General features: G+C 46.9%; 4 protein-coding genes across 4 annotated transcripts in view; 2 read left to right on the top strand and 2 right to left on the bottom strand.

The window, feature by feature from the left end:
* Positions 1–695: 695 nt before the first annotated feature.
* On the top strand, positions 696–5313 carry Pmar_PMAR014100 (ATP-dependent RNA helicase dbp-10, putative; the record flags this gene model as incomplete). Its single annotated transcript, XM_002777073.1, has 27 exons — positions 696–844; positions 894–1011; positions 1061–1166; positions 1214–1326; positions 1456–1561; positions 1609–1733; positions 1783–1874; positions 1926–2031; positions 2079–2222; positions 2267–2378; positions 2440–2529; positions 2659–2795; positions 2849–2956; positions 3000–3096; positions 3152–3205; positions 3276–3370; positions 3419–3556; positions 3602–3722; positions 3765–3893; positions 3935–4082; positions 4284–4362; positions 4419–4517; positions 4562–4689; positions 4733–4846; positions 4905–4989; positions 5072–5153; positions 5213–5313. 27 exons carry the CDS (start codon positions 696–698, stop codon positions 5239–5241), a joined length of 2904 nt encoding a protein of 967 aa, XP_002777119.1. The 3' UTR covers positions 5242–5313.
* A 5009-nt stretch (positions 5314–10322) lies between these two features.
* On the bottom strand, positions 10323–12139 carry Pmar_PMAR014099 (NLI interacting factor, putative; the record flags this gene model as incomplete). Its single annotated transcript, XM_002777072.1, has 8 exons — positions 10323–10508; positions 10751–10867; positions 10913–11034; positions 11090–11247; positions 11468–11650; positions 11698–11843; positions 11890–11981; positions 12031–12139. The coding sequence occupies 8 exons, from the start codon at positions 12137–12139 to the stop codon at positions 10323–10325; spliced, it is 1113 nt and encodes a 370-aa protein (XP_002777118.1).
* Positions 12140–14049: 1910 nt separating this feature from the next.
* On the top strand, positions 14050–15447 carry Pmar_PMAR014098 (cryptopain precursor, putative; the record flags this gene model as incomplete). The annotated part of the gene is made up of 9 exons (XM_002777071.1): positions 14050–14126; positions 14223–14314; positions 14360–14464; positions 14507–14644; positions 14697–14793; positions 14851–15007; positions 15053–15197; positions 15241–15310; positions 15354–15447. 9 exons carry the CDS (start codon positions 14050–14052, stop codon positions 15445–15447), a joined length of 975 nt encoding a protein of 324 aa, XP_002777117.1.
* A 3224-nt stretch (positions 15448–18671) lies between these two features.
* Pmar_PMAR014097 (conserved hypothetical protein) overlaps positions 18672–21934 on the bottom strand; it is a gene marked incomplete at its 5' end in the record, with an annotated part of 5413 nt that continues 2150 nt past the window's right edge. The window contains 18 exons of the mRNA XM_002777070.1: positions 18672–18839; positions 18889–18960; positions 19020–19087; positions 19137–19272; positions 19376–19443; positions 19488–19609; positions 19658–19742; positions 20061–20208; positions 20261–20387; positions 20434–20521; positions 20569–20662; positions 20717–20802; positions 20840–20943; positions 21264–21324; positions 21394–21497; positions 21556–21674; positions 21723–21838; positions 21889–21923. Coding sequence (XP_002777116.1) covers positions 18758–18839; positions 18889–18960; positions 19020–19087; positions 19137–19272; positions 19376–19443; positions 19488–19609; positions 19658–19742; positions 20061–20208; positions 20261–20387; positions 20434–20521; positions 20569–20662; positions 20717–20802; positions 20840–20943; positions 21264–21324; positions 21394–21497; positions 21556–21674; positions 21723–21838; positions 21889–21923 — 1715 coding nt within the window. The 3' untranslated portion in view covers positions 18672–18757. The remainder of the gene's footprint in view (positions 18840–18888; positions 18961–19019; positions 19088–19136; positions 19273–19375; positions 19444–19487; positions 19610–19657; positions 19743–20060; positions 20209–20260; positions 20388–20433; positions 20522–20568; positions 20663–20716; positions 20803–20839; positions 20944–21263; positions 21325–21393; positions 21498–21555; positions 21675–21722; positions 21839–21888; positions 21924–21934) is intronic.

Raw genomic sequence — 21934 nt, 5'->3', positions numbered from 1 at the left:
CCCACCCTGATGTCTGTACGCGGCATCGTGACGTTCATCAGAGAGAGTCGTCAGTTCCCAGGTACTATGCAGCTGGGGGGGGATTGGCAAGGAGGGTAGAAAGTTTTCATCCGTGATAAATGTCAGGGGTATGATAGTCGGACTCAATTGCCGAGTAGGATGTCGCTGGTCAGTGTGGGGTACATATAGTTTCTGGCTCGGCGGGGAGGTGACGGTCGGCACATGAATGATATGATAATGATGAATGTGCAGACCTCAACACCTCTTCAACACCTAACACTGTAACTACTTGTGTTGCGAGTCAGAGGCATGTATATTTGGGCAACTCACGCAATGATCATAAGCATAGTTCTCAGGGACGCGCTGACGATAAGGTCGGTTAGGGGGGAGAGGCTACCGAGTGAAGAGGTTGGATATACTTAAGTTTGTGATGTAGGGAAGACCGCTCCTACGTGGCTAGCGTGATAGGAGCCCTCGCTGGGGCAGCTTTGGAAAGCACATATAATTGGGGCGCGCGCGATAAGCGGTCAGCGGAGCGATTCGACACATGTTTTGAAAGTATCACTCGAAGTGATTAATTTTGCAAAGTCGTTCACCAAATTTACCGGGAGGGTGCAAGGGAGGGACTCAGCCGAAAGCATACAGAGGGAAAAATCGATGATGGTTATTTTTTTGTGGGAAGATTATTCTCTGAGATGGTCCTCGAGGGTGCTGCCAAGGGCCGTGACGTTGGTCATACCACCACCACCACTGCCACTTCCAGCGGCGGCAAGAAGATCAGTGGTGGTGCCTTCCAAACGATGGGACTGTCAGATCCGCTCTTTAAGGCTATTCAGAAGATGGGGTAATAACCCCTTGGGGGACGCGGTTGTTGGTATGTGTCGAGACCTCAGATACAACCAGCCCACGCCAATCCAGAGGAAGGCTATACCCGCGATCCTCGGTGGTAGTGATGTAGTGGCTATGGCTAGAACGGGGAGTGGTAAAACGGCTGCTTTTGTTATACCAATGGTACTACTCGGGAGAGGAGGTTCTGCATCAACTGCAAGTATTCTGATAGATACAAATCTTGAAGGGTCATAGTGAGGTTGTTGGAGCCAGAGCCGTTATTCTATCGCCTACCCGTGAGCTAGCCATGCAGACTATCAAGGTCACTAGGATGCTTGGTAAGAAGGTCATCGTAATGGGAATGCATGATAATAGCTTCTCTTAGGGAAATTCACAGACCTCCGATTATGTCTTATCGTTGGCGGTCACAGCATGGAGTCTCAGTTCGATAGGCTCTCTAGTAACCCCGATGTGCTCATCTGTACACCAGGACGCCTGGTAGTAAGGGTAGTGGTGCTATACTAAATGGATACTTCAACAATGCTAATCTGATCGAATAGCTGTTGGCTTGTTTTTACCCATTCTCACGAAGCGTCGTCGTCCGATACCTCATTGAAGCCTTGGTAGGTCCATCACATGGTGGAAGCGGACTTATCTCTACAGCGGGTACAGTATATTGTTTTCGATGAGGCTGATAGGCTCTTTGAGATGGGTTTCGCTGATGATATGCAAAGTAATACTACTATTCTCCTGTATGGGCTACACGCTATTCATGTTGAGGTATTCTTAAGGCGACTCCACCTTCTCGACAGTGTCTGCTATTCTCTGCTACTCTACCTAGTCAGCTAACACAATTCAGTAGAGCTGGTCTAAGGTCTGAATCTACTGAGTTCATCCGTCTTGACGTGAGTGCTGCTGCATTATAAGCGAATTCACCATTACATTCATTCCCAGGTAGAGCATACGATATCAGACACGCTTGATTTGTGGTTCCTCTATACCACTGCAGACTCCAAGCCAGCGGCACTAGTAGCGTTGCTCCGCAAGTAGGGGAGTGGATGGTATGTTAACTAGGGTATGCTCACATCGTCTGGTAGGCTCCAATCCATGGGTAATAAAAGTACTGGGGATGCGACAGGGGTCGCTGGTGTGGAGGGGAAAAGCAAGGGTGGGAAGAAGGGGGCACGGTCATCGAAAACTATAGTAGGCTCACTGTGGGGGGACGAATGTCTATGGCATCGTGGCTTTAGGTATTCGTCGCGACTCGTCATAACGTAGAGTTCTTCGCATCACTGCTTACCCAAGTTGGTATTAGTAACGCCCCTATCTATGGGTCTATGGACCAGACCCAGAGGACTTCTAGTCTATCTAAGTTCCGATCGGGGAAGGCATCAGTAGTGCTCATACCCCTCCTTTCACACGAAGATCCTTACATCAGGTTTTGTTGGTGACTGATGTGGCCGCTAGAGGTATTGATATACCTCAGTTGGACTATGTCATCAACTATGACTTCCCTTCAAGCTCCAAGCTCTTTGTGCATAGATGTGGGAGTAGGTCGACGGTTAGAGATATCCCCCAGCTGCTTGGGAATCTCATAGCTTATCATTATAGGAACTGCCCGAGCTGGAGCCAAGGGGTTATGTGCCTCACTCGTCACACACGACGATATGCCTTATGCAGTTGAACTCATGCTGTTCCTAGGTGGTAGCTTGGGGAGTATTGCCTTCTCCGTCATTGGGGATTATACATCTTCTATTGATGTTAATCAGCTGTGAATATCCCTTGCTTTGATACATAGTGATTCGAATTGGAGTGGTGGTGTCGTTGCAGGTCGGAAGCTCGGCCTGCAGGCCTTAGGTAGCGACCATCCTATCCCTGCTGAGGGTGATGGAGATGATGGTGAAGTGGACGAGAAGAGACTGTGTGTTATCGGCGGCATCCCTAGTGTACAGGAGGAAGTCGAGACGGTGAGCATTACGAGACCCCTGGTTCGATTCCCAGTGATGGTACTTTTCCGTAGGTTCGCCGACTTGTATCTGGGGATGCTGAGCTGGCCTCCTTGCAGCGATCAATGATGAGTGCATATCATCTCTACTACAAAACTAGACCAGCGGCCTCCAACCAGAGTGTAATGACGACCCTGCTCCTTGGTGCACTCAGCGCATGTCCAGGTTCGACGGGCGAAGTTGATCCTTAGAGCTGAGGCGGGTGGGCCTCAAAGGCTCCTGGACACCCCGCATCCTGCTTTCAGGACGGCTGCTGATCTTGGTAATGGCTGCCTATTTAGAGGAGTACAGCCGGTGGGCAGGGTAGTGTTGGTCAGGTTCACAGAGTGTTGAGGATATGAAGGAGAAGCTCGATATGATAGCACAGCTTCGTACGTTCCTCTCTTTGGTTAATGCCATGTATGGAGTATTGCCACTTGAACATGTTGTTGATCTCTATAGGCTCCTTCCGTCCCTCCCAACAGCCTAAGTCGACTGGAACTAGCAGCACTACTGCTATCAAACCTGAAACAATGGCTGAGATATCTCAGCATGTGGTGAGTTCATGGTTGTCCGTGGCATTAGCTAGGACATGTTCACTGTAGGTAGCACCAAGAAAGTTACGACATGATCTCAAGAGGATGTCGCGAGTGAGGCAACAACAAGAACACCAACAACTGGAGTCACAAGAGCAGGAAGATGAAGACAGCGACGTAGAGGAATCTGTAACTGGGGAGGGAGAGGTACTACTCATAATGAGTATCATAGTACTAATATGTCGTGTATAGATGGAGGATGTACAAGTTGGGCAGAAGAGGCCACTGGCATCCTCGCAGCGAGCGGCGACTGATGACAAGCGGACTCATCGTATGCTTAGTAAGAGGGCTCGGAGGAAGCTCGAGAAGAATGGTAAATGCTAACGACCGCACTGGGTCGTAAGTGTCGCTCCAGGTGGTAGTTTACCACAGCCGAATGAGGCTGGCCTCGCTGTTGGTGGGAGAAAGAAAACATCTTATCATCTTGAGGATGGTGTCAGTGTGTTCAACCAGACCACATGTCGATCCAACCAGTTTTACCTTGGTAAATAGGCTCTCCCTCGTTCCTGGTTCACTACTCCTCAGGGTCTGTTGATGCTGACCAGTCTATTGAGGCTAAGGAGAGGGAGAAGCAGTTGGACATAGAGAAGGCCCAGCTGGATTTGGTACCTGATGATCGAGAGTCGATGACTAAGGCGAAGAGTGTTATGCGATGGGATGCTAGGAAGAAGAAGTAAGCTCGGGCTGGATAACAATCACAAACCGCCAGTCTTGAAATATATGTTCGCTTTCCTCAGTTGAGTTCAGGAGTTTCCTCGTTAATCGTAGAGTTTAACTACGAAAATTTCTCAAAATTTCCTCGGAATTTCCATATTGTCACCAACACATGTGGTTGATGATGTGCATATTTCCCACGCTATGAACTGGAGGACAGGTATCTCCCTGTGATGGTCGCTGGTGATGGCGGGGCTCCAATAGCAGCATCTAGGAAGAGGCGTAACGAGGCTGGCAAGGTATCAGGCAGCAGGATTTGCTGGAGGGGTGGTACTCTTGGGTTGAATGCTGTCAGTTGGTGAGTGGTGAGATGGAGAAGAGTGATATCTACTCTAAGTGGTTGAAGTCAAGTCATAAGAGGATACAGAAGGTCGGGGAGTTGGAGGATAAGCAGGTTGGAAATACATCGTTATGAATCTTGACCTATCTCCATCACAGAATAATACAGCATTCACGGCACCGAGAAAGGCTATCACTATTGAGGATGATAATGAGGAGGATCGGGGGACAGGCTCGGGTGGGGGAGCTAGGATGGTCAAGGAGTTCCATGGTGGAGTCCAGAAGGAGTACTCGAAGGCTGTCCCCACTTTGGTTCACTTGTTGTCTTAGGTTTCTCACGAATAAACAGAAGCGACATCTCGCTAAGCAAGATAGAGTGATGGGTAGGGTTGGAGTAACGTCAAGAGGCGATAATGCTAAGGATGAGCTATTGCATGCTAGTCAGTAAGATCTACTCTCCAGAGTTGTATCACCACCTCATTATGGATGTGGTTACCTTTAGAATTGCCAAGAACCGCAAGAAGAAGACGATGACTAAGATCATGCAGGACCCCAAGAGGAGGAAGGCCTTTGCAGCCAAGAGCAAGGTACATATTATTATAGTCATCAGCAGCATCATCATCATGCTATGTACATCCACTTCATTTATACCATGTTCTACCTTATTAGGCCGCTTTCCGAGCCAAACAGGCTGAGAAGTTAGCACATCGTGGGGCTCCTAGGAGGTCTTTCGCCATTGGAGACAATAGTGGTCAGTTTGCTCAACTGCTGATTATCAATGCTAGTAGTAGTAGTTATGATCCTTTTCAGGAGGGAAAGGTCGGGGTCGTCGTCGATGATGATGATGAGGGTACAGGCAGCAGTAATCTAATAATCAAGTTGTTTACCAAACTGTATACTGTGGCATTGTTTTCCATCAACAACAACGTCAATACGTTTCTTACATTCTTCCCCTTCTGTTGTGTTCACAGAATGAAAGTTTGCACATTAGAAGTTGAGTGTTACTATTGATGAGGTGTAGTGGAGGCGATGACGGTGGTGATCGACGCTCCTATGAGGTAATTGATTGGCTAGCCCTTGATATTGGAGGGACACTTGCAAAGGTCGCCTGTGTTGAGGATAGAATACCAGGTGAGGCTAGTCTAGTCGTATTCACTGACTAGAAGGTCTACATTGGTACCCCTCTCAGTGGAACGTGTTAAGGAAGCCGGACTCTCAGTGAGTCGAGATGAGAGGTCTCTCAAGACATCTAGTGGCAAGTCTCTTGCTTTCTTCCTATTCTCCAGTCGAGAAGGTCAGCTAAGCACTACGGTAAGTAACTCTCTGCATCCTTGTGTCATCGACATGTTGTTGTTGTAAGATGGCATTCCTCGAGCTCGTAGTGTTGGAGCATTATCCTCTGGGTACACTACCCAGGCCTACTATACGAGCTACTGGTAAGTGGTGAACCCCTCCTTCTTGCAGCTACCCTTTACCATGTAGGAGGTGGTGCTGTGAAGTTCGCGTCTGTGATACGTGAACGGTTAGATGCTGATATCGTTAAGGTTGATGAAATGGACAGTCTAGTGAGGTACTCCTACTACTGGAGCACCTCTCGAATGCCCATGCTTGCCTCCTTCTCCTCCTCAGCGGCTTGTCGCTACTTCTCAACACCGATGGTTCCTTATTCCAATATAACATTAAACATAAACGACGTCAAGTGATAGATACTAGTGCTATGGAGGGTGTCGAAGGCAGAGGCTTCTTCCCTTTCCTACTATGCAACATAGGTAGGCTGCTGCTGCTGCTGTCGCCGTGATACTCTGTCATGGTATTGCCTCTAGATCATCATCATTATCATCATGTTCAGGATCGGGTGTATCTATATTGAAGGTTGAAGGGCCTGGTAAGTACAAGCGTGTGTCGGGGACATCAGTAGGCGGAGGAACGGTAAGAGGGATAGCACAAGTATTATCTGTCCATTGTTGAAGCCAGTCGTGTTGTCATTATAGCGAGCTATCGTAAAGATGATCATGATCATGATCGTGTCGTGGAGTTGTTGTTGTTGTTGTTGTTGTTAGTCTACCATGTGATACTATATAGGTACTCGGTCTCGGCTCTCTTATGTTCAATGCCCAGAGTTTTGAAGAGATCATCGAGTTGAGCCGGTGAGCTTGAACCCGCACCGTTGTTTCTATTATCACCCTTGGGTCAGGTGGGGAGATGCCCGTCGGTCAGATCTCTCAGTTGGTGATCTTATGGGTACCCAACCTGGATCTGAGCACGGCATGTGGTCAGATGATACATTGGCTAGCTCTATGGGCAGACTCTTTGTAGCGGACCGTCCGAGGACCACATCAAAAGAAGGAAACGAGCTGCCAGGTGGAGGTGAAGGCGGGCACACTTCTCATCATCCCGACTTGTCGTCAGGGAACTTGTGTGCCGGGTTCACAGCTAGTGAGGTTGGGCGTCCTCCCCGGCCAGCTAGAGAGGACCTAGCACAATCCCTCATACAAATGGTCTCTTATAACATAGGCTACATTTCTTACCTGGTTGCCAAAATCAACAAGTGCAGAACTATCTTTTGTAGTGGTAGGATCTAGACTCATCGTATTAGTGGCTGTTTGGTTATCACCAGTTGGTTAGGGAAATACGTCAACAAGCACGAGCCAACGATGGCCAGCATTAGGTAAGCCTAGGAGAGTGAAGTCATTCATATCCTCATCCACGTTGTTCAGCTATGCAGTCGAATGGTATCAACAATGGGGGCAACCACAAGAACAGAATAGACAGACGGACCATATAAGGCCGCCTCCAGGTATGGTGCTGCATCTTGCGACGATGATGGCTCGATGGTGCATTCATCATCAGTTGAAGCAAGTGGAGATGGTACATGCAATGCCACTACAATGACCCTGCCTATACCTATACGTAGTCATGATAAATGTAACAATCATAGACTACTTATGAGATAATGTAGTGACTTGCCTTCTTAGCGCCAACACCAGCTCTACCACCATCCTCTATTGGCCTCGGTGATCCAGTAGAAGTCCTCTTCCTCCAACATGAGGGATATGTTGGAGCAATCGGCGCTCTTATTGTAGACTTGAGCAAGACTTCTCGTGTTTGAGGTCGACCCCATAGACAAGGAAGCCGCCACTCCTCTCTGTGCTTCCGCCTCAGTGTTGTTGTGATTTTTTGCCAAAGGCAAGGTTAGTGTCTCCTGCCTGTTTCTTGCCATTGATTGCTGTACAGTATATGTATCATTACTCACCAGCCTCTGGCCGCAGTGTTCTATCAAGTAAGGGAGGGCTCCTATCACAAATCAGCCTCATTTGAGCTCCTTTGGCATGCTCTGTTGGAATTAGGGCGGTTCTCTTCGGTTCAGTATAGGTGGTCATACGATGTTGATAGCTGTATGAGAGTCCCATCGATATGTCCCTCAGGATGAGGCCACCATCCCTTCTCCTCAAGCTACTGCGCAAACGCCTCCGCATGCCTGAACCACTACCCGTGGTTGATGTTCCCCTGGCTACTGAGGCTATTCATGCAGCACTCTGTCCTGGTATCTCCCCTGGTGTGTTTACTCAGCTGCTCACGCTAGGCATGCGGCTCGGAGCACCACAAGAAGTCACTGTGAATGCGTTGGCTCACCTGCCCGACTCGCTAACCTTTAGAGACCAGACTGAGCTCATTCGACAGCTCATGTTGGAGGGGATGCAACCACATGCTAAGAGAATCCTTCCGAGTGCGGTCGAATGTGTATCCTACCTTGATGCCCCAAAAGATATTCTCTGTATACTCTCCGCATTAACAAAGTGCAATGATGATGATGCGGCAGTTGATCATTTCCTGTGGCTCCTGATCGAGCGGGGAATACTCGTGAAATGGGATGTCCCTGCGCTGTGCAAGATGATTGCTCTCTCTGGTCCAAGGCAGTGAGTCATGTACCAGTTGCCCTGGGCTACTAAAGCCTCTTATTACAGGCACATTCGAAGCGTCGCTCAAATGCTTATAGTGGCTTATCTTGACATACCTCGCTTGATGAGCAAGATGGAACTTTGGATGTCCTCGTCCTCCGCACTCTAGCGGATATCAAGGCCATAGGAGGTGCCTACTCCCTGTACGTAGTTATATACAAATGTTGTTGTTAGTTATGACGCTTTCGAGAGTTGATGAAGTGCTCCTGAGGTTCCCCAAGATAGTGAATTCATGGTCCAAGTATACTGCATCGGAGCTGATGAAGTTGGCCAGTGCAGCACATGCCTTCGCGACATTGGCTCCATCCAATCTGCTCGAATGGAGGATCCCTCAGGTGATACCTGTACAAAAATTACGAGTATGTCGTCCTCTCTTAGCTCGCCGACCTCCTCTCCAATATCACAATTTCAAGCCTATCCATCCGACCCACATCGCGAAGCCTGGCGATGCTGCTCTGGTCGATCTCACGGCTCGCAGCTCTCACAGCATCTAACCCGGTCAGTCCTGAGAGAGCTGGGCTGGTGCTCTCATATTTGCTCACGGACTCGACAGCCCCATCAGGAGATGTCGTTCTTATTGTATGGTCGCTTGCGAGGACTGTTGGTAACTTCAGTGGCTTCATCGATGAGCTCCAAGCCCTCTCGGTACGGATAGATGTCAACGATCTCCCTAAATTCTCTTGGGCTTTGGCCATCGGTTTTGGCTCTCGTGACGCGCTATCGAGAGACGCTAGGATGCTCATACAGGACTGCGTTACACGCTATTATAATCAGCAGCAACGGAAGCTCCAGTCGGACGTCGATACCGGAGAGGAATTGGGCACCAACCCGATTCTCGCAGACTCAGTGATGCTATGGGATTCCGCCGCTCTCGCGGGTGTGCCAGAAAGAGACATGCCTTGTGAGCCCGATGTGAGTGAATTAATCACATGTTTGAGCGACGATCCTTCGAAACGGATAGAAACAGCATTGACTGTGTGCCATGTGGGTCCGATTAGTACTGGTAGACTATTGGAAGCATTAGGGGTTCATCATGCTCCTTATGTTCCGCGATACATCACGCGAACGGATCGAGGCCTCCGACAACCCATCGCTAAATTCATCACTTGTGAGGTCGAGCTAAGCATCGGTGATACGGACACGAGAGTGTTCGTCGTCAGAGGCGGGTCTCAAATGATGTGCAGCTTTGAAGATACCAACGATGAGCTTGTCGATGAATTCAGTGAAGGTCACCGACGAGAGCCTTTCACAGGGTTATACCTTATGAATGATCGATCAACCCATGCAGAGATATCTGCTCTCAATGGTGTTGCCAATTTCCTATCTGACAACAGTGAAGTTGGTTGGCTTCATTTGCATGTATCACATTTTCCTTGTCTATCCTGTATTTATGCAATTCAACAATTCCGTCGATCATTCCCTAACATCCAGGTGAGTGCAAGAGGTGCATCCATGTACCTATTTATTTCTCATTAGGTACGAGTGTCTTACGAGTGGTGGACATCGGGGAGTGAGCCCCTCATTGGATCGGCAGAGCCTCGAGAGTCCGATCTTGATACCTCTCTAGTGCATGGCAGTTTCGGGTAAAGGTTTCAGAATTGGAAGCTGCTCGTTGTGTGCATGTAAATAGTTGATAGTGTTCAGTATGTACTATCATCATTTCGTATCTAACCGTGCTCCCTTTGTACAAGGAATGGAAATACTATCAAGACCGATTTCGATGAATCTCTATCGGAAGGGAACTATTGAAGACGTTTGTCAACGGACCCTGACCTGATGTAGTTTCCAGAGGCTTGACTAACATAAAAGGCCACCGGACCTCATATCTTTTCGAAATGGATCAAAGCTCCCTCAGTAGTGTTAGTTTACATCCGAGATATGAACTAATACTAGATATAATAGAGATATAATATCTCCATTCTTCTGCACCCAAACTCGACAACAAAACAATCGCTGTAAAATTATACATCTAAAACTGGTGGTTCTTGCTGCTGTTGATTTATTTTGTTATTGGAATTAGTTACGTCCCGTCGCTTTCGATGTGCTCTCTCTTCCATCTTCTCATGGGCATCGGCTAAGTACTTCACGAAGAAATGATCCATAACAGGATACTGTCCTGTCCGCGGATCCGCAGTAAATTTGCCAATCTGAAACAACAAATAAGATTCGTCATAAAATGGGGTCGTCGATAACAAGAATGCAGCTATTATCTAACATGCAGCAACGCGACTAGCATTCTCAATATCATGCCTCGCGGCAACAAATACTACGAATTTAGCAAAAATTTCCTTAGGTTAATTCGATGCTTATCCACAGTGGATGATTATCCTTGACGAAAATTCACAACTCGTGATTAACAAGCCACTGAAATTGCAGCACATACACTCACCTCGAATATGAATTCACTAGGATGTTTCCATGTAGCGAAGCCATGATCCAACCAACATGGATGGACAATCTTGCATTTCAACGAATCCTCCTTCATTGCTTTTGCTATTAGGTGGCACTAAAAAGGTTCATCTAGATGCTTCCGACTCGGGAGTTAACGTACCTTAGCAGTACCGCCTTTAGCACACACCAAATGAGTTGGTTCATCCTCCACATTGTTGATAACTGTGCCGCCGTACATCTCGATCATCTCAGCTCGTTCGGATGCCTCATTCTGGTTGAACCCTATGAAGACAGTTCCGCAATGTGGATTTACAAAAACCCATACGACTACTACTACCAGTGAGCATGATACGGCAATTCTTGAAGGTCTGCTTCCGAGTATCATCGATGACGTTCTTAACATCAACAACGAAACCATCACCAGCTGCATCTACCAAAGCTTTGCAATATCGATGATGGATCTCGGTGAAGACTCGAACCATAGCAGGGAGGTATCTGGAAGGCTTCATTATCCATCGATCGCAACAGAAGAGTGCTAACTCCACAGACTCGGCTTAGCCCCGTCCGGTTTGAACACTGAATTCACGTGAAACTACTCGCCTTTCAAATTGCTGGAGACTAGCGGGATAAGCGCCTTTCCTCCAAAGACAGTTGCTCATGAGGTTGAGTTCACAAAACACCACGAGGAAGGTGATTAGAATGTGACGAAACTCACCCATCGAAGTTCTTTGACGCATCATCCAATTCCGGTTTAGGGTATCCGCTCTCTGGGCCGCCCTCCTTTATCCAATCTGATGTCTGTTTGAGGGCTCGAACGACTTGAAGTAGTTTCTGGTCCATATATTTATATGGTGGGCACTTGATGACGTTGGGTTGGAAGTCTAACCATATTTTATCCCTGAAAGTTGAATCCTCATCCCAAATGAGATCTCCGAATCGCCATACTTATCATCGAGGATGATAACCTCTTCCCTAGGCCGGGAACATACCGCTCGTATGTCCTTGTTTTCATTCGATCCGTGCTTCATATCGTCGCAACGGGAGAATACATTATCATTTCGGAAGAAGCCTTTCTTGTGCGGATCAAGAGCCTAGTCATCAATATTGTGGATTACACACCGTAAGTGACTTCGTTACCTCCATCACATATTCAAGATACACTCTCGTAGCCTTAGTATGGATATAGAACTCGTACATCGGCTGTAGTGCTTCCAAGAACTGATGTACACCTGATCAACATACCAACTGATCGTACAGCAAAGACGAGCTATAACGTACCGGGCCGTAACTTGACGAAATGAGGCTCCTTCCCAGTCTGCATCGGGAGCTCCGTCTGATGCAAATCTATGCCCAAGGCTTCGACTACTCTGTCGGGATACCGCGGCATAGTAGGAGGCTGTGAATACCATGTATCATCATTATCATACACAGTCGTGGGCCTACCTGTGGGACGGCATTAACCAATGTATGATCGAGGTCCAGGACGAGAGCCAACTTTTTGGCGGAATCTGTATCCTGTGAGAGTTGTGCCACTTGTGAGGACCGATCAGAGATAGACTCAGATGGGGTCGGAGGCGTTGATGGTGGCGGAGACTCTGAAAAACACCACCGAGACATAACGATATTGAGCAAGTTATAATGGAGTTGTCGCAGCCATATTTCGCCATTACCAGTTTCCTCTGGTGGCTGAGGTGTGGTTTTACCATCATCTGGGGTTCCATCAAGTATATGGAAATCCGGTTCAGATGATGTTACGATGGGAGAACCAATATCGAAATCGGATGGACTCACTGGATTCGGTATTACTGATAGTTTCAAACTACTCAGGTACCTGTTAAGAGAATAATCCTAATCTTAGTATGATAACTCTGTAGATTCCTCCAACTAGGTAGGAATCAGTCTATGATTCCAAGGATCACCGAGTGTCGGCTACTACCATGCAAGGAGTTCTTGCTTGAGATCCTCTACAGGCACTCTGTTTGCCATTATGGGACAAGTATGAACTGTTAGCGATGTAATTATACCAAGAATGACGAGATCAGTGCATGAGCGAACTGCGTTGGTTTGGTTATCCGAGGAGCGGATTGATGTAAGCCTCTACAGATGATCTCATAATGGGAGTGCTCTGAAGGTATATGCTGTCGTGGATGTCTTCAGCATATGTCAGTTCGGATGGTTTAGGCGCGAGCACACCGAGAACTTTTTATGAGGAGGAACTCCGATGTATTCTCTAGAGAACCAAGGGTAACCGGGCAACCTAGTTGTACAGTAACTAATGAGCTTTACAGTGTATACAGTGGTTGCCTGCACCGTGGCATGCGAGATACTACCATAACTCCCTCAACTTTCTCAACCTACGGAAGGTCCACGGTTCACCATCTTCTACACAGAGAGTCTCTGTCAGAAACGAAGCACTTTCCTATTCTGCACGCATGCCCTCAAGCGAGGAAAGACAAGTTAAATCAAGTTCTCAAGATTTTTTATGTCACGTCAAAGCGTTAGTGTCATCATTACAGTACGAACTAACTATACCCCTTGTTATACGTAGTACCGTGTTCATGCCTCTGATAGAGGAGGTTTAATCCCTTTATATCAACTCGACTGTTTGCGTCAATGGTTAATCATCAATCTGTATCTTGCCTACTATAAGCTTATCTGTTGCCAATTTTTTCGACGCATTTACAAGCTTGTGGGGGGGAAAATCCAGTTATGGAGAACCTTAGAAGGTGTGGCCCTCAGAAGGATACTGTGGGACTCGCATGACCATACCCACTAAAAAACCCCAGAGGCTGAGCCCAAAAGGTAGAAGTCTGATGGAACCAACCTCTACTAGCCTGTTGTCTATACGCACTACAAACTTCTAAGTACAAACGGTGACCTAGGAAGAGTAAAATAGTCTCGTTCAACAATCAGGAACTCTCCTTTCCTCAACTCTAAGTCTACGAATCTTGCGAGCTCTCAAAGTGTATTCGTAAACCCTACGCGTAACTCGTTTTATCCGAGTTGCGCTCTGTACTCCATATGATAGAACAATTCGTTTGATGAAGTAAGTTGATCGTCCACTGGGGTGTACGCCATTGAGTTGCGTTCGGTGCTCGCTTGGGGGACTTGAACTTATACTCTGGCCTCTTTCCTCTATGCTAATTCCAATGAATATCTCTACACTAGGACTTTTCAAACTGTCTCTCCCGGGACGGTCTACTTTACTAAATTTCAATTTGCAGCTAGTGCACTCTTATTTCCGTACGTTTCGCAGTATATTAAGGTTCTCTCGTTCGTATGAAAATAGTCTACACCATGCTACTCGTACAGCAATGTCTAGCTGACTCATTCACTGAGAGAGTGGACCAAGAGTTCGAGAAGTTCAAGCAAAAGTACAGCGGGTCGATCAGTAGGCGCGTGGTCGGTAATTGTCAGCGTCGTAGTTGCTAGAGAGTGAAGGGCTTATAAATGAACCACTATTGCGGTAGATACAATGTTCAGTATGCACCGAATGAAGAGAGCTACCGTCGTGAAGTGTTTAGCCGCAATTTCCAATGGATCGAAGAGCAGAATGCTCGAGGTATGTCCTCATAACGGGAGCGGTGCATCGATTTTTCCGCTTCAGGGGACTTGACTTACGCCCTCGGCGTTACTAGGTTCTGCGACAGGACGAATAAAGAGTTCACGAGTACGGCTGCGGGCTTGGAGGGCTCAGTAGACGACTTGAAAAGTAAGATGCTATCTTGGTCCCTTTGGTCTTGATTCATCCCAGGTCAAGTTATTCTCCAATCTGCTGCTCAGTCAATGAAAGAGGACCCTCCCCAGTCTGTGAACTGGGTAAAGAGGGGGGTGGTTGGTCCCGTGAAGGACCAAGGTGAATGCGGCTCTTGTGCATCGTTCGCTACCGCAGGTCAGCACTAAGTCACGACATTGAATTGCAGCCTCACTGCTCATGTGTGTAGGTGCATTGGAGAGCTATTATGCCATGGCCACAGGCCATACCAACGACTCTATAGTGCCACTGTCTGAGCAACAGATATTAGACTGCTATGCTTCAGCGTAAGTTGACAACGTATATAGGTTATAGAGCCACAGGAGAATATTGAAACTGCATAGATCTTGCAATGGTGGCCTGCCTAGCGGAATTTTCACCTACGTGAAAGACAACGGAATAACGAGTGAGAAGAACTACCCGTACGAGGCGTCTAAATCCCGCGACTACAACGAGCCTTGTAGAACTAACCTGCTGGATAAAGATGACCTCATTATCAAGGTAGTGCAGATAGCAGTTCTTGCTTGCTGTAGAGTCAAGTCTCAGCCTGGTATAGTCACGGGTTATACCACAATCAATGGTGGTGACTATCAAGGTTTACTGTCGGCTGTAGCATTCCAGGGTCCTGTGGCCACTTTGATCGATGGAACTACTCCACCGTTCCAGCACTACAAATCTGGTGTTATCACTGGTACTTCAATGCTCCGTTTCGGTGAGATCCACTTCTGAGGCAGGTGTCTGTGATAAAGTCACTTTACACATTGTTGTCATTGTCGGTTATGGAGAGACTTCAGAAGGCATCAAGTACGAGGCTTTGTCGATAATAGTTAGATAATGCCAGCAGTAGGTACTGGCTCATCAAAAACTCGTGGGGTACGGAGTGGGGCGAAAATGGATATGGTAAAGTTGAGAGAGACACCGGTGGATTTGGTAGGCACTAGGCTCCGAAGGAGGATTAGTGGGCCTATTTTCCAGGGATGTGTGGCATCAATACACTGTCGTGGTATCCCAAATTAAACGTATCCAATGCTTCGATCACCACAACTCCGCCTAGTACTACTACTAGTAGTAGTCATCCAAAGTGAGTATAACATCATTTCCGACCTCCCAGCTCTCCCTCAGAAATGCTGCTGTCGTTAACAACCCTTCTCTGGTTGGTATATTGACTTTGATAGCCCTCACAGTGAAAGGCCTACGCGTTTGATCTTCGTGCTCAACTACGAGACAACCTCAGTAAGAAGGTTGCAGCAAGCGGTGGTCGGGTATCAATTTTGATCTCAATATCACCCCCGGCGAATCTGCATTGACGCTTCGTCGTCCCTTAACACTCATTAGCGCGGCCGTCTCATCTTTTTCTCTTACGTTGCCGTGGCGATAACAATCGATGGTTTGCTTTAAAGTATGCTTCATTCGAGTGTTGCAAATCGTGTTGTGCGGCCGAGCATGGGGATCGGGAGTGGCACCATTGAAAACGAGAACAACGATTGGTAGTAACTATTTCTTTCGAACGTTAATACGTATCTGTTAACACGAGTACTAATTTGTTAGTAATTCACTCGTACCTTTCATTCAGGATATTGGGAGAATGACGCGGACACCGTTTGTCGAGAAAAAAAGCGCTGATCTTCCTCGTCAATCAACATTCAATCCACAACAGGCGCAGAGGCCTCAAGAGAGCGCATAACTCGCTTGAACGAGTCGCCAATTCAACTTCATATAAACTGAACGACGAGTCATCTACGATGAAACGCAGAATTAGCATGCTCCTATAGAATTGTTTCACATGGTTTATCAGTCATAAACTACCACACTGATGAAGTATGTCACGCTTGAACAGGAGTAATGAGGAGTTTAAGCCGTCAAACAGCTGCGTCTACTCAAAACTCTCAAACTCTAACTCTCTCTGGTATCGAACTTCGAATGGTAGTACCATTATGGTACCTGGGAAGAGAACAATGAATTGAGCTACAATATCTTGACGGCCATGAGCATTCGCACCGAGCTTCAAAAATGTCTTAATTTCGAGAACTCGGCGCGTTAGATTTTGATGTGATCCATTGTGCGGCACAAGGGATCACATTTAAAATCTGTGTGGCACAAGTTCTGCCACTTGAACGGGCCTAGCGGAGGTCTGCTCGCGCATGCCCGTCGTAAAGGTGCTGACTTATTACAGTCTACAACTCGGGGAGACTGCCACACAGAAACTACACACTCCACAGTGTGGAGTCCACAGGCTGTGACCACAGCGTGGAACTCACATGAATCTTTCAACGCAACGAGTAGAGTTATGCTACGCATAGATGCAGTGATACTACTGTCTCTGGTCAACGGTTCACTTCGGGGTAAGGTGGATCATACCACAACAATCGTTGTTCCCAATAAGAACCATAATCTGGAACGCTCACGGTGATGTTGCTAAACAACCTACTGCGCGTACGGGAGTGTCATTCTCACACAGTCAAAACGCATGGACGAGATTCCAACTGCCTCCAAAGCCGCAGGGCCCATGTTGAAGCCGAAAACCACCCTGTCAGTCTAGTATATGTTTCCGTCCGTACTGACAAAGTAACTTCTGGTAGCCAAAGTGCAGGCGGTAGAACGCTTTACTGATGTCCATGAACTAGCAGATAGTGTGAGATATTAAACCATCCCCTACTCGTGAACCCCATGGGTGTAAAATCATCCGAAATAGCTTGCCATAGGTATCCCGCTGTTCAACTTGCTGGCGTCACTGCAGGGTCTACATTTGGTTGATTTCCCTGGTGACTGACTGGGAAGACCAAATTTTGCTGCTTACACGCGCAATCAATACGGTTGTAAGGAATCAGTAACTTCCCATAGATGTCTTGTGACTCCACTGATAATAACCAGCTGACATGAGCTTGAAAATCGAGAATCAGAATTGGATCTCGACACAGGTTTTTAGCGTGTGGTTTTCCATCATGCATCACCAACAAGAACACAAACTGTTTCACACAGTGTGCTCAGAATACGGCAGCTAAATAACAAGAATTTGATCGTATCGATCATGAGCGTGTCGGCAAAATTCTAGGCCTCCGTCCACCTCCGCAAAAACGCTTGCGATCACATGACCAGGTGACCTGTTTCTCGGTACTGATCGTAACCACAAGGAAACTACAGGTTGCCGAGAATCTGTGCTGAGCGCGTTCAACTGAACGCACAATGTGTGAGACAGTGGTCCTCCAGTCTTCATTCAATTGCATGGAAGCAATCGAATTGAAAAACGCTGGATTCCAAGATATGGAACGTCTTCGTCAAATCTTACCTCTCAAGCGACTACTAGTTCGAATCACTTACCGCGCTGAATGACTGATGATATGACTTCCACTCCTAATACGATATGAGTTGCAGAACCAACCTCTACACACGTTGCACTGTACCACACACTCAGGAGAACTCAAATACAAATACCAGTACCTGCAACAACCAATTCAATGATAACAATCCGACCAGCAAAGGCAGAGGACACTTAAGAAAGACTCATTCGACCAACCGATACATTTGCTATAATAATATGCTACAATATAGGTCGCTACGTCGAGACACTTTATGCGTACGATTCCATAGCAGGAGTAGTAACAGATTCTGACACTTAAAGGCGACCCCAACTTACCCGTTCGCTTTTGTCATAGATACCGATATTCCTGACAGGTTTCCACAAACATCGATCACCCTGATACGGCCATACTATGCCTATACAAGAAACCGCCCTGCGGGAGAAAACTGCACCTACGATCTACTACTACCCAGCCACTGAATACGCACTCAATTTCATCATAGCAACCGCAACCCTTCCGATCCAAAACACTACCTGGGGCTTCCCTGTAGTAGATATATCGGCATCTAAAAGGTCAGTGATTACATCACTTCTTCTTATCAGTCTGAAGCCCCCACTAGGCCACCATTACGCTCTTATTATCGACACCACCAAGGTCCTCGATACCTAACATGTACTTGTGAAAAACAAGTTGATTAGGAAATGAACTCACCTCTCAAAAACTGCGATTCTCCATGCTATGAGAAAAGAAGTCGCTACAGTTTGACATCATGAAAAGATCGATCAACTTCCGATAATGCATCTACCTCCCATAATGCGCACTGCGAAGAATTCGAAGACACGCCGAACAATGGAAACCATTATAACGGAGTTTACGTATGTCATAGCCATCATCACTGTTGCCATTCGATGCAGTGATAACAATAGGAACTTGGTAAATCGTAGTATACGAGTCACTTGCCACTTATTCTCCTGGACTTCCGATAGGCTCTATCCTCTGCATCAAGATCTCCTATCTCCTTACGTCTCTTCAACCTAATAGCTCAACACTAGCAATTTTAGTACTACACTCAACAATACTTACTCTTGTCTGGCTATCATCGCAGCCGATCGAGCCACACCTGCCTCGTCAACAGCAGTACTTGCAACATCATACCTACCACAAGGAGCACACATCACCATCTATCCTACATCTCCCTGCAGGAAGAGCCTTACAAGAGATCTCTAAGATCGACCAACAAGCGTCTGCTGCTGGGATCATGTACCAGATACGGTGCTTGAGCCTAATACACTCCACCCTATAAAATCGCCTCCACTTCATTACAATAGTACTTGTATAAGACTAAGGCCGACAGACAGGCACAGCTCAATAGGCAGGCCCCCTCTTATGGCGGCTTGCTGAGACAGAGGTACTGAATGAAGGAAGGATAGGAGATCCACCAGCACCGATAGTAGCCGTCTGGAGTACCTAAATAGCAGTACGCAATCACACAACCAGAGTGCCCAAATATGCATATTCCAAGGGAATTATGGTAAATTGCCATAAAATGAGTAGAGAACATTCCTATTACGTGACAGGCAAAGCGAGTACAACTTCCTGCATGTCCGCTACGGGGATGGCTGCCATTATACGTAGTGTCTGAGCATCAGTGAATGCATTGATAACTACATCAACACGCTCACCTTAATAGACTCTTGCGGACTTGATTTCTTCTCTTCAGCATCACCCTCCTCAGCCGAAGCCTCTCTAACCTCATCTAGAGCCTCCATCAAGCGCTCTGCGGACTTCACCGTTTCCATAGTACCTACAGCACCACCATGCTCTTCTAGGTAAGCACGCCTCAGTGTAGTACGTCTAGTAGGCCTAGCCATAGTCACTACGGCTGCCTCCCTAGCGGTCTCCTCCTCTAGCTGTCTATCAAGGGCTTCCTCTTGTTCCTGACATCATCAGCTTGGGGCATTAACCATACAACAACAGCAACTGGACTACCAATGCTCTACCACTACGCGGAACAACATTTCATACAAGGCAATGATCAACTTGAAAAATACGACTACTTCCAAATATATTCCAACATCATATACATGGTCCCCAGAAACAACCTCGTGGCGAAATTAAAATGATCGGGAACATAAGATTGTCTAACGCCTGGTTCACACCTCAACGTTAACAAAGGTTTCATTTGCGACTTGTATATTGTACCACGTGCGACGTGTATAATTGTGTATTCACGAAAACACTATATAATATACTACCTCCTCGATGAACATCTGCTCATCACTCCTTTTCCACAGCCTTATACATCTATCAGCGCCTCCACTTGCCAACAATGCACCATCAGCATCACATGCTACTGACCATACATCACCATTATGACCAGGAAATGATGTTATCTCCTCCGATCTGAACAACCTTCCCATGTAAGCCACATATAAGCCACCACTACTACTACTACCTATCACAATCCCACAGTTTCAACAGCCCATCGACCTTGCCGACACTGGCTAAGTAGTGTGTCTGCGGCAACCATGCAATGCTCGTCACCGACGACTCATGAGCTCGGAGAGAATGTAGACAATTACCTAAGGAAATAATTGTTATTATTTTTCCCCTTTTCTCAATGCTTACCGAATTTAGGATGCCATAATTTGATATTCTTATCAGCCGAACCCGAGGCCAGGAGTTGTCCATCATCAGAAAAGGCAACCGTGAGCACCTACCGGCTCGAACACTACAAAGCGTATGAACCACTGAGTTCCTTACAGGCAGTTGATGGCCATACAAAGTGAGGAACTGCTTCCCAGTATCAGCATAAACAACAGTAATAGTAGAGTCAAGCAAGCCGATAGCCAAGAACCTAATAAACCCAACGTTTTACACTGGGTAAAAATTTCCGTAATAATACTACTACCTGGGAGCATCAGGTTTCTTCTTATCCTTAGGAGACAGCGCAACACAAAGGCCATCATCATTCAATGTCAAGCGTTTGGACTCATCCTGGAATGGCAACTATCACCAGAACGGCCGGACATACCAAACCTATTACCTCTATTAGTATAGACGACTCGTCATCAACATTAGCCAAGTCAGTGGTGTAGTAACGTAACGTCTTATCAGCACCAACTGTGATGAAGTTATCTGATCAGATTTGAGCGATGCAACTCGAAGAACTCAACGTGCCATAACACATGGATTGCCGATTATTACTAGAATAGTAGTACTCTTGCACTGCTGTAGTAGTAGTAGTAGTACTATGTTTATTATGGCATAAACCCGAGCTCTTTACATCATAGTTATATTAACCAGAAATTTTAAGCTAATAACACTATTATATAACTACTACAAGATGTCAGAGTCATTATAGAGCACTCTCAGCGAGCTGGGATACTCTGATGAAACATTCACACCCGAACGCTCGCACAGGAGTGCAAGACATTTCCAGCGACCCCATTTACCACCTTCCCCATCAGGATCATCACAAATGCCATACAGAGGCTGTCCTTCCTCTGAGGCGAGTACCTACATAACAGGAGGCGGTCACCATACACACCAACTGACTCTACCACAACCATATACTACTACTACTACCCGACATCTACATTCCCCTGTCTGTAAGTCGTACACTGCTAGACAACCGTCTTTACTCCCACACACCACGTGCTGGTTACCAGCATACCAACGACCACATAGAACTGATCAACAACAACAACAACATCATCATCGAGCCAAACTTGGTCCTAGACGCCCTACTATAGCCTGTATTGTCTATATGCCTCACGCACTGCTTGCTACTCTGAGCAGTCCATACCCTCAACGACTCGCCCGAGCATGACAACAACATCGTGCTATCCGCTGAGAAGGATACAAACCTAAACACAAGACCTCTCCCCCTCCATATAACACATTATCATTATTACCGCACAGCTTGACGATGGCCCTTCGTTACGATACTCATACGCTCCTTCTCAGCAACCTCGACACTTTCCTCATCCTCCTGGCCCGACCTCTGCAGCTCCACCGTAAGCGATGGTATCTACCACCAATCAATACCTTACTACTCTCAACTACTATCATCGTTGCTACCAAGTGGATAGAGTTATCCAGCAGGCCAACACAAACTGAGTCCTTA

This window comes from Perkinsus marinus, assembly GCF_000006405.1.
Source record: "Perkinsus marinus ATCC 50983 genomic scaffold scf_1104296952306, whole genome shotgun sequence".
In the NCBI taxonomy this organism is placed as follows: Eukaryota; Perkinsozoa; order Perkinsida; family Perkinsidae; genus Perkinsus; species Perkinsus marinus.
Note: the sequence above shows the minus strand (reverse complement) of the source record. Positions and strands in the feature narration are given on the sequence as shown.